We start from the raw sequence: 11,319 nt of genomic DNA on the forward strand, positions 1-11,319 counted from the left end.
AGAGTGGCTCAGGAGAACACGTGGGTGCTGAAGGGTACAACAAGTCCAATACATCTTTTTAAAGGCTACACCCAAAAATATCTATTAGAGGAAACTCTGGGTTTCACCTTGGACTATTTCAGTCAGATGCGAGCTGTTTTCCCTGGGCAAACGTGAGCCTGAAACTCAGCACAGCTAAAAACAGCCAAGGACCAGAATATTTCTGCTCTGTGCATTTCACCTCGGGCTGGGGGAGGGACAAGTTTCATTTCACCTCAGCGAGGAGGAAAGGGAAGCAAAACACAGGGGCCAGACATTTATGACGAGGTTTTACAAGTTGCAGCAGCATTTTAAGAGAAGCAGCAGGACTTTAAATAAATAAATAAACAGAAATTGAAGGCAAGCTGGTATCTAAGGGGGAGAGTAGGAGATAAAAAAGCTGCTTTGGCACAGCACCACGTGGTAACTCTGAAAGTGAAACAGATCCTTCTGAGCACTCACAGACAAGAAGAGAATAAACTTGCAGTCCATCACCTCCAAGCCCTCTGGGCTCCAACAGCCTGGACCCCAAGCTCCTCATGGAAAGCATAGCTCTGACACAGAGGACACAGTGCAGAGAGGGCAGCAGGATTCAGGTTTGTCATGACTAAGGAATTACATTAAAACCAGTCCAGGCTCTTTCCAAGGAAGAGATGAACCAGCAGCAGGGCTCTGCGCAGATGGGGCACTTGGGGACAGAGCTGGTGCCCAGATTTGTGCAGCACCCCAGGAAAGGTGCAATTTCCCCCTCTCCTATCCCCAGGTCACCCTTCACCCAGCAGGGGGAAAAAAAGAAAGAAAGAAAACCAGATCAAGACACACACACACACAAAATACTCACAAAAAGAAACATTTTTGATTTTCTGTCATCAGGACTAATCCTGCCCAAGGAGCAGGAGGGCAAAAAAAACCAAACCAGAGCTCAATCCCAACCTGAAATGGATTCTGTATGCGAAAACATGGAATGCATCGAGCCACAGGCACAAAAACCTTCCCAACTGCCCCCCCCCCCCCCCCCCCCCAGAAGGTCCTTGCTTGAACACCCTTCAGGGGAACACTCTGTACCTTGAAACCACTCCCGGGCAGAAATCTTCCACAAATATTTAATTGCATATAAAAAATAAAGCTTTGTGTTGTTGTTTGTCAGGCTGCTGAGCAATAACAGACTATTGCACCAAACATTCAGGCAGTTGTCCTGCCAGTATCTGTGGGTGCTTCTGGAGGAAGTGGGGAGAACACAGTGGTTTGCTAAAGAGGAAAAAGCAGCAAAGCCAAACACCAATGTGCAGCTATTTTTTTTTTCATTAAAGTCAAGCCCTGCATTAAAGTAGCTGTATCTGATCACTGCTTATAGAGGGGCTGGCAGGCACAAGCAACGACTATAAACAGTCTTTATCTTGATAAATCCCTTTTTCCAGCATCCTGCTCAGAACGTTCCTGTAAAGGGCTCTTAAGCACCTGGAGCAGAGCTGGAGGGGGACTCTGTGGTTTGGGAAGGAGGGAGCGAGATGAGGTGCCTGTATCCCAAACCCACCCTAGTGCAGAACCCCTGTGAGACCCTCCGGGCCGAGGGCGGCAGCTCCGTGTGCTGCTCAGCACGGATAAGAACGAGCTCGGTGTGACACTGCCCTCTCCTGAGCAGAGGGGACTGCTCAGCCGCACACCCAGCCCAGGACGAGGATTTTGGGGCGCTCCGAGCACACACCCTGCAATAAGCGGAGAAGCTGAGACACCACTCACCCTCCAGCAGCTCCAGTTGGCACCAGCAGAGCCCACAGCAGCCACCGCCTCCTCGCACCAGCAGCACTAGCGGGGGTTCGGGACGAAGAGTGAAATGGCCCTGCTTGAGCTTTTTGGAGCCTAATTAGCAGCTGCTGCAGCCTGATGAAGCAACGCGGCTGCCAGGTACACCCCATCCCTTCACCTCAAAGGGTGGAACTGCAGGAGCTTTCACGCCCCTTCCAAGCCAAACCATTCCATGAGTATCAGCGTGAAGGTGCAGAGCATCTCAGGGACAGGAGCACAACCTCTCCGGGTGCATCATCTCAAGAAAAAGGAGTTTAAAACCAGCATCGCAGGCTCCAGGAAAGCATGTTCCTACCCCACTACGCTTGTGGGAAAGCTGCTCTCAGGAGGAGCCCTAAGTGCCCCTCCACGTCCAGCCCCACATCAGTGACTGCCACACCTTCCCGCACAAGCCCGGAGCTGCACCAGAAGTATTCCAAAGGTGCAACCACTCCCTTTCATCTTCACCCTCGGGAAGACTCACAGAGCGAGTTAAAGGACAATATCCCCCCAGGTGTGTCTGGCTAAAGGGCACCCAGACCTAACTTCCACCACCTGTGAGCATCAAAGTGCCTCTAACACGAATCAGGGTGAAGGAGCCACCTGCTCCCAGCATCTTTAACCTCAACCTACAACACCACTTGCACCTGTGAGTTACTCCAACCCACACGTTAAAAACATTTAAAAACCCACCAAAAACCCCCACCAAATATACTGATTTTGGCATGGTGTTTTTAAGGCAGTTAGTGGAGATCAAATACACCTAGGTACACAGTTAATGGGTAGAAGTACAACAAAAGGTTGTCTCCTCATAACCTTCCTGGGTTATAAAGCAATTTGTTGCCTTGCTAGAAACGAAACCCTTTATCATTAATTCCGAGCCAGCAGTTTCTGAATCTTCAACCTGACACCAAATCAATTGAACCTACCAGGCACTCGTTTTCCTTCCAAGACAAACACCAGTTGTGCTTCGCCAAATTCATTGCAGGGAAAAGTGTAGCAAGCAGAACATGCTCATGTAGTAAAAAAGTACAGCTTGACAGAGCCACCCACTCTAAAATTAATTCTGCCATCAAAGCAGAGCTTATATTTGCCTCTCAAGAAGCACCTCCTAAATCACACAGAAATATTCTCCAGCTCCACATTGCTGGGATATCAGCGTGAAGATGCTTCCAAGCTTGGCAGAGGAGAATATGTTAAAATAACAGGCTTTAAGGAGTCAGGATGCATCACTGCTCCGGTGGATAAAGGCTGGATAATGAATTAATGGACCATTTTCCTTAGCAATCTGATGAGGAACATAGACATGCCAGACAAAATGCGGGGCAGGAAATCCATTTCCCTCAGCTTTTCCCCAGCCACACCTGCCAAGGGCAAGCTGGCAATTTGTAAGAGGGAAAGAAGGGAAAAGGCTGTTATCCTGCATGGCTGGGTGATCCAAACCCCAAAAAAGCTCTCAAAGAAGCAGCACTGCTCTAACTTCTACTTGCTCATCAGCAGCAATCTGCATTTCCTGGCAGCTGGAGCATCCCGAGGAGACTCCAGCACCCGAACGGCACAGTTGGATTTGAGTTCTCCATGCACAGCGTAACTTTCTCATGGAGAAAAATCTGTATGGGCTCCTTCTCACCGGGACAAGGAGCCAGCAAAGAGAACCATAATTCATTATTTTTTAAATTTCACATGCAGCATGGCCATGCCTATTCCTATCACCTATCCCTAATCCCTTTCCAGCCCCAAAATAACCCTTAAGCCAACACGATTACACTTAACCCGAGTGGCTCTAAAGACCCACCCCTAAAATCCCAAAGCACGGCAAGTTCGACATAGCCAGGTTTTTCCTGGCTGGAGAATCCCCATTTCCATCTCGTCAGGGGTGAAATTTCACAGCTTCCACACCAGGAATTGCTCCAGCAGCCCTTTTCCAGAGCAAAGCTCGCATGCCGACTGCAACTCCTCCGTGCCCAGTTTTCCGGGCGGGGAACAGACAGGACGTGGGTGAGGGCTTCAATGAAACAGCAACGAGAAGATTTCCCCACCCCCCCCCCCTCTTTTTCCTGAATTACTCTTTTTTTGAATCAGTTTCTTTGCCAAGCATCAAGGCAAAGTAACACCCTCTTACATTCCCCTTTTTTCACCCTCTCTGCTCCGTGCTCGCTGGAAATTTGGGGTCTTTAACAGAGGCTTTGCTGCTGGGGAATGTCACCAAGAGCCATCCAGGACATCCCTGAGCATCCCCAAGGGTGCTGGATGGGCACTGAGTGCTCCTCCAGCTGGACCAGCAACAATAAATAAATCCCTCTTGGGATTCTGCTGCCTCAGGATTTTACAGCTCCGGACAACACCGGTGTGAAGCCCTGGAACCGCGGGACGCTGCAGATGCCATTATTTTGTATCAAAATGCAGCGTTCCCTGTAAAACAAGCAGGGCCTGAAGGAGAAAAGCGGTGTCCAGATCCACACCCGGACAGTCTGGGGGTCTCAGAGACCACAGCGGGTACCCCGGGACCTCTCCCCAGGTGGGAGCCCACCCACATCCCCCACCACCGGGAGCACCCGGTCACATCCCAACTTCGCTTGGGATGCTCGCGGCCAGGTGAGCCACCCATGGGGAGCGGGGGCACACAGGGCAAAGAAACGCCCTTTGGGGATGGAAAAGAAACACCTTTTGGGGCAAAGGAGCGCGGCTTTGGACACCGGAGTGCCTTTTGGGGGTGAAAGCCGGCAGAGCTGTCCCAGCCCCCCGGCTCAGCATCCCCCCGCAGCCCGGGCTCCCCGCGCACCCCTCGCCAGGAGCGGGGGCAGGAGGGGATGCGGGAAGCCCCCAGCACACCCAGCCCGCCCCTTCCCTTTACCTGCTGCCGCCGGGAAATCCGCCGGGTTCCCGAGCCCCGGGCAAGGGGGACCCGGCCCCGCCGGCAGCGCTGTGCCAGGGCCGGCAGGGAAGGGCGCAGCGACGGCGCTGGCACGGCCGCGGCCCCGTCCCCGCAGCCCGGCTCGGCTCGGCTCGGCTCGGGAGCGGGGCGGGCGCTGGGGCGGGCGGCTCCGCCCCGGGCAGCGCGGGAGGAGCAGAGCACGGAGGGGAGGAGGAGGAGGAGAGAAGGAAGCTGCGCCCAAGCGTGGGAGCTCTTCGCTTTGGGGTGTCCCCAAGGGTTCTGGTTTGGGGGGCAGGGGAAAGGTTGGGGGCACCCCGGTAGCGGAGAAGTTGGGGAGTGCTTGGCACTGTGCCAGGGGGGTTGGGAATGCTGAGCCCCTAAAGGGCAGCGAGCACCCAGGAATCACAGAGTGGATTGGGGTGGAAGGGACCTTAAGGATCATCTCATTCCAACCCTCCTTCCGCTATCCCAGGTTGCTCCAAGCCCCGTCCAGCCCGGCCTTGGACACTTCCAGGGATGGGGCAGGCACAGCTTGGGGTAGGAGGGATATTTTGTGTTCCCACCTGGGTGGATAGAGGTGGATAAAAAGGGTCAAGTGCAGGTTTGGGCTTTGCAGCCTCCTGATTTCACCCAGCCTTTCCAATTCACTTCATTTTTTTCCACCCCCTTTATCAGCTGCACGTGGTCCTACATTAGACCCTGAACTCCCAAGTGTGTAGGTGGACCTGATCTCCCCACTGAGGCTCTCCTGGTGAGGGGTCCTTGAGCTGTAGCATTTTGGGGGAAGGATGAGTGTTTTGTTCCATGCTCAGGACTTGTTTTCCTCACACTGCAGCAGCACAGGCTATTTGGGATGAGAAGGGTGCCCAGGCCTGCCCAGCACTGTGGCCAAAGCTCAGCTCTGTCCTGGCTGTGAATCTTTTGCCCTTCTTGATGCAAGGTGACAAAACCCTTGGCTGAGAGCACTGGATTAATTTTTTTTTCTGCAAATTGGCCATTTTCCACTTTTTTGGCCCAGCCCTGAAGTAGAGACTGACCCAAGCAGTGCAGAAGGAAGGGATGTGCTGTCAAAATAACAAGCGAGCACAAGCCAAATGCCAGACTCCCCTTTACTGAGGCAGACTAAGCTGAGAGGTCACTGGCAACTGGCTCTTTTCCTAGGAGAAGCAGAAATAATCTTGCTGCGCCCAGCAGCAGGGAAAGACTGGAGGTGAAAAATCCGAATTTAGAGTCTGATCAAGCAATGAGCAGCACAGCCGAGGAGCTGTGGGGCTGAGGTACAGACAGTGGTCCTGGCAGCCCTTTGCCAAGTGCTTCTCCTTGCAGCACTGCTGACAGCAGACATTTCGGAATCACAAGCCTCTGAGAGCTGTGATTACCTTAAATCCTGATGAAAATCTGTCCTGTGGGAGCATTTTATTTGCTGCCTGGTTGTGGGTCTATGGCAGAGCTTTAGGATGCGTTTTCCTGCCAGCTTGGGCGTGGATGTGCAGGAGGGGACAGACAGATGCAGGTATTTGAAGGCACTTAACAAAGGCGGTGCCTCTGCCAAACTTTAAACATCCTTGGTTTTGTGCCTAAGGATTGTCTCCTTTTAACTTCAGCAGAAAGAGTTCAGCCTTTCATAAGATCAAGGGGAAAATATTTTTTGTGGCACCAAGAGGAAATACTCTTCAAACTCATGAGGTTCCAGAAATCCTGCAGCTACTCCCAGCACCAGCCAGTCAGTTCCTTACAACATCCATTTGCTGAGGAAAATGCTTCTGAAAAGAACCAGAGTTTGCACATTTTCAGGATATTTCTGTGACTTGGCTGGTTGAATCCGACACAGGATCCTGCCAGGATGCAGGGCTGGGGAAGGATTTGTTCTCCAGTCACTCCAAGCAGTTGTGAGGACAGCAAAGATGAGCAGAAGGATCATCTTTGCCCCCTGAAAGCAGCACTCTGGCTGCTAAAGGCCATGCAATGTCAAAGAAAAGTCACTGAAGGAAATTGAACATGAATTTCCAGGCAGCCTGTAGGAAAACAGATGCAATTTTAGACAGGGAAGGTTGGTTTCACATTTAAAAGCTCCTTGTCCCATGCTGAGAGCCTTGAATGCTCAAAGTTGCTTTAGGTATCTCCCTTTGGCATGGGTGGGATTTCTGCTGTGCTCATTCCTCCCCATATTCCCAGCCAGCTTCACTTCCAAAGGATGCCCCTCTAAAGCCCTCCTGAAAACCCTCTGGACCCCAGGGACACTCCCTGGGTGTGATCCCTTTTTAAGCTGCTCCTTTAGGACCTGGCTTAGCTCTAAACCAGGGCTGAGCTTCAGGATTTCACACCACATCCTAAAAGTGTTTTGTTACATGCTTATGGAAGGGAAAATTCCTCCAGAAGGGACATTTTTGTTTCCTGGCAGGGAAATACGAGGCCGGCAGCTCAGAAGGGCATCAAGGCAAAGTCTCAGAGGAGTCACTGCTCTGGTCTTTGGTGGGGATGGATGGTGAGGGAGATGCTGCAGTTTCCTACACGAGTGGGATCAGTAAGAAGGGGGAGATCAATCCTTGAACTCAGTACCAGCCTCCTCCAAGAAAAACCACAGTTCCATCCCCTCTGTAGGCAGAGAAAAACCCCTTTTCCTGCTCCCAGGCTCACAGGTGGAAGTCTTTGCTGGAGAAACACTTTCCTGAGCCCTCCTGATGACCCAGACATGGCCTTGGACACTGCCAGGGATCCAGGGACAGCCACAGCTGCTCTGGGCACCCTGTGCCAGGGCTCACAGGGAGCAATTCCTTCCCAATACCCCATCCATCCCTGCCTTCTGGTGTGGGAAGCCATTCCCTGTGTCCTGTCCCTCCATGCCTTGTCCCAGTCCCTCTGCAGCTCTCCTGGAGCCCCTTTAGGCCCTGCCAGGGGCTCTGAGCTCTCCCTGGAGCCTTCTCAGAGATGTCAGAGCGTGTTGGATGTTCCTTTTCCTGCATTTGCTGCTGCACTCGGCAGCAAAACAAGGCAGGGTCTGGTGACAGCACAGCAGATTCCGCCATGGCTTCTTGGGGCAGAGCAAGGAACCCCTGATCGGTTGCCAGTGTAGGTGTGATGTGCTGCCACATCTGGATGGTGGGCACCGAGCAAGGCTGGGGGATCCCAACGTGTCAGTTTTGCAGAGAGAAAATGACGGATGCAAGAAGCGAGGCTGGATTTACGGGGGGATGTGTGCCAGGAGTGGAGCCGAGCCGTGTCCGTGCGTCTGCCTGCGCAGAGCAGCTCCGGGAGGCAAATCCCGGCTGTGGCTGCCCCGGAGCATCCGAGCAGCCCGGGCAGGGGAAGGAAGCGTGCAGAGAAACACACCATTGTTCTGCCCACTGCAGGTCTCGGGGAATGCAGGGCAAACAGGAGGGAGCCCAGCGCTTTCCTGTGTTTGTGCTGCGAATATTTTCATTAAGGTCCTTTTTCCTACCTCTTTCTCCAAGGTCTTTGTGCCTCTAATAGGTGCAAGGAGGGTGTCGATTCTAAGTGTCCCCTCAGGCATAATTATTTTACCATAGTCGCATTCACAGGGAGGGCTTGCAGAAGCACTTTCCTGTTACACCCTCTGTGTTTCAACCTCTCTTTCACTCTTTTTGCCTCCTCAAGCTGCCCCAACAAGCCCTTGCAAGGTCTCCATCCTGTAGCAGAAGCCGTGGTGAACTGGTGAGCCCTGAAGAGATCACTGAGGGTGAAAATGGGAATATTTGATGTTACCCAGCAACTAGAACTGAAGATATCTTTTGTCCACCAAGTCAGGAAACACAGTTTGCACAATAGCTGTGTTTGCCTTCTCTGAGGGAGGTTAACCAGCAACCCCTTCCAGGAGATAAGAGGGATGTACATAAACAGGAGGAAAGTCACTGGCAGGGATTATTGGAGCAGGTAAATCAGGTCCCTGTCACCCTCAGCATCCCCTGAGCACTGCACTGAAGTCTTGCAGCGTGGGGGAGAAAATAGGGATGGCTCAGTCATAAAAATAACAGATAAATAAATATGAAATAAACATAGAAATGAGAAGATCTGGAGGAGCCAGGAGCAGTTTTTGTGGTGATGGTGACCCACTGGCAATGAGACCACAGACAGAGAATGTCTCTCTCCATCAGCACCCCATGCCCCCCCGGCCCTCTGAAGCCCTACAGGATGTTGCCCTCTTTCATTGTCTTGTGCAAACAGCTCCTGGAGTGGCCCCACAGCCCTTCAAAGGGGTGGAGAAACCTGGATCTGCTCAGTCCATGCAGAGCCCTGTGGATGGAGGGGAGCTGGGCAGTGTCCTGACAAGGACAGCCATTGCCACAAAGGGTCCCCAGCTGAGCTGGTGGCAAGACTTAGTCCTGTGTCCCAACTTGTGACCTTTTATTTGCTGGCATTTTTCCCCACGTTAAATACACAGTTGGAAGGAATGAAGCCATCTCCACCTCCAGCTCCTGCTCTCAGAGTCAAGCTTAGGATAAACTCAAGTCTCCTGTGGAAAAAAAACCAACATAGTAAAAAAATCCTGTTGATGTGCCACTTCACAATATGGTGGTTTAGGGGCATGGTGGGATTTGGTCAAAGGTTAAACTTGATGATCTTGGAGGCCTTTTCCAGCCTTAGTGATTCCATGATTCCAGATATATTGGGAGAGCTTCAGGGCATGTAGGTAAAGCCACCTCTGAACTAATTGCTTTTAAATTAAACTCTGTTTAACAGCATTTTCTAGTGCTGTCCACTCAATAAACAAATGCAGCTGAAGCAGCAAGGAAGGAAATATATTGGTCATCATGTGGGGCAAGATTTCCCTGCCCTCTGAGAAGGAGCTTTCCCAAAAAGTGCTTCTGATACTGGCTGGCCAGAGGAGTCAGAGAGGATGAATGTGAAGGCCAAGCCTTGCTTGCATCAAAATCCCACTGGGTTCTGCTGGAGGAGCTCCCATCACATCCACCCTGGAAAGCCAATCCCAGCGTTCTCCCAGGAGCTGCTTGCTGGCTGCCCTGTGCACACAGGGCTCCTTTGTTCCCTCTGCTCCCTGCCCACCCACCCCTCTTCTCCTCACCAACACATTAACAGAGCCTTTTGGCTGAGGCCTTTGTTCTGTGCCTGCACAGGAAGGTCTGGCCTCATGGATCACATTCCTGGTGCCAGCTCGGGATGATCTTTATTGACAAACCCGTCATCGATCCGGCTCCCTCCAGGAGGACTTTCACCTGCTCCAGCTCTGCTAACGTTAGCATGGATTTGGAGGTGGTGTTTGGATACAAACATAGATAGGCTCACAGTTAAACCCTTCAGGGATGTGCCCTGCTCCAGCTAACATTAAACACCTTTGGAGATATCTCTGCATTTCTCCAGGCCAGGAGGAACCTGCTGCATTCTTCTCAGAACTCCTTCGCAGGTACTGAAATAAAATCCCTGACCTGGATCCCCGAACAAAGCCTGTGTTATTCAGCCAGGCCAGGGGGAAGATCAGTTTTCTGATCCTTCCCATCCCAGAGTTTTCTGGGGTGGAGATGCAGGGTTTGAAGGGCCCTGCTCAGTGACCCTGTCACACGGGCTTTCCCTGGGGTGAAAAACCCCTCCCAGCCTCAGCTCAGCCTGCCTGGGCTGGAGCGTGTGTGTGCAAACACTGCTGAAATTAAACCCCACCGAGTTTAAAACCTCCCTGGAAAATGTTATGTGAATCCATTTCCCTCTATTTCTAATAAAACAGGGAATTTTCTGCCTGTTACAATATAATGTTATTCTACACGATGCTGTTCCAGCCATTTATATAAATTTATATAAATGTAATCTGTAAATTGCTTTTTGATGGGTGAGACACAGCACCTGCATTCAGCTTTCCAAGCATCAGTAACTGTGCACAAACACCCTTCTCTGTTAGAGCCAGAGTGGCATTTTGGGGTATATTTGGCCCAGGAGGGATTTAATAAAAGATCGTGGAAAGATGAGTCCTCTTGGCAGAGCACCAGCACTTGGGTGAGCACCTTAAAGTAGCCACAGATTCACAGATTCATGGAATATTCTGAGAGCAGCCAGGACTGTTCCCAGCCCGTGGGCAGAGCAGGGCTGGGCAGAGCAGCCCCAGAACATCCCACATTCCTGGGATGGGAGCGTGGGCTGCACCCCCGGCTGCAGGGACAAGCCCAAGTCTGGGGGATGGATTTTGCCAGCCTCAAAGATGGAAAGCATTGTGCCTTCATCTGCTGGAGTGTGAAGTCCACTGGTGGCACTGGTGGGAAGGAGGGAGCAGCATCCTTCACCCAGCTCCTGCTGGGCTCCTGCAGAGAGGCAAGGATTAACTCAGTCCTGGTGGAGTACAAGAACTGGGGTGTCCCCACACTGAGGGACAAGCAGGAGGGCAGGGTAAGCAAGGCCTAAATGTCCTGCCATCCTTTGTCCAAATGAATCCAAACCACCTCCCAAGCCAGACCTGGATCACTCGGAAGATGTCAAGGCCCACACAAAAACCCTTCTTCCCACCAGGCTTGGGAAAGCCTCCAAAGTGCTCACTTGGGCCCATTTCAGCTCAGCTCTCGGGCACAGGGAGGATCCCAGGCCAGGGATGTGCTGCCATCCAGGAGGCTCCACAGCCCAGAACCTGTTGGGCTCGTCTTCTCCCAGCTTCCTGCTCAACCTGCCAGGAGCTGATCCCAGGA

General features: G+C 52.1%; 1 protein-coding gene across 5 annotated transcripts in view; it reads right to left on the reverse strand.

Moving 5' to 3' along the window:
- The window catches only part of GDPD5 (glycerophosphodiester phosphodiesterase domain containing 5), a 107,104-nt gene extending 102,281 nt beyond the window's left edge, over nucleotides 1-4,823 (reverse strand). For 2 of the 5 annotated variants that reach the window (XM_069026452.1, XM_069026473.1), the window contains exon 1: nucleotides 4,658-4,823. Coding sequence is in view for 2 of the 5 variants with exons in the window: in XM_069026430.1 (XP_068882531.1) it covers nucleotides 1,759-1,934 (176 nt within the window). In the remaining 3 variants the exon portion in view is untranslated. Of the gene's footprint in view, nucleotides 1-1,758; nucleotides 2,256-4,657 lie in introns of those variants that run through there. The other 3 variants (XM_069026430.1, XM_069026466.1, XM_069026442.1) reach the window with 3 other exon arrangements.
- Nucleotides 4,824-11,319: the final 6,496 nt, after the last annotated feature.

This window comes from Aphelocoma coerulescens, chromosome 1 (genome assembly GCF_041296385.1).
Source record: "Aphelocoma coerulescens isolate FSJ_1873_10779 chromosome 1, UR_Acoe_1.0, whole genome shotgun sequence".
Lineage (NCBI taxonomy): Eukaryota > Metazoa > Chordata > Aves > Passeriformes > Corvidae > Aphelocoma > Aphelocoma coerulescens.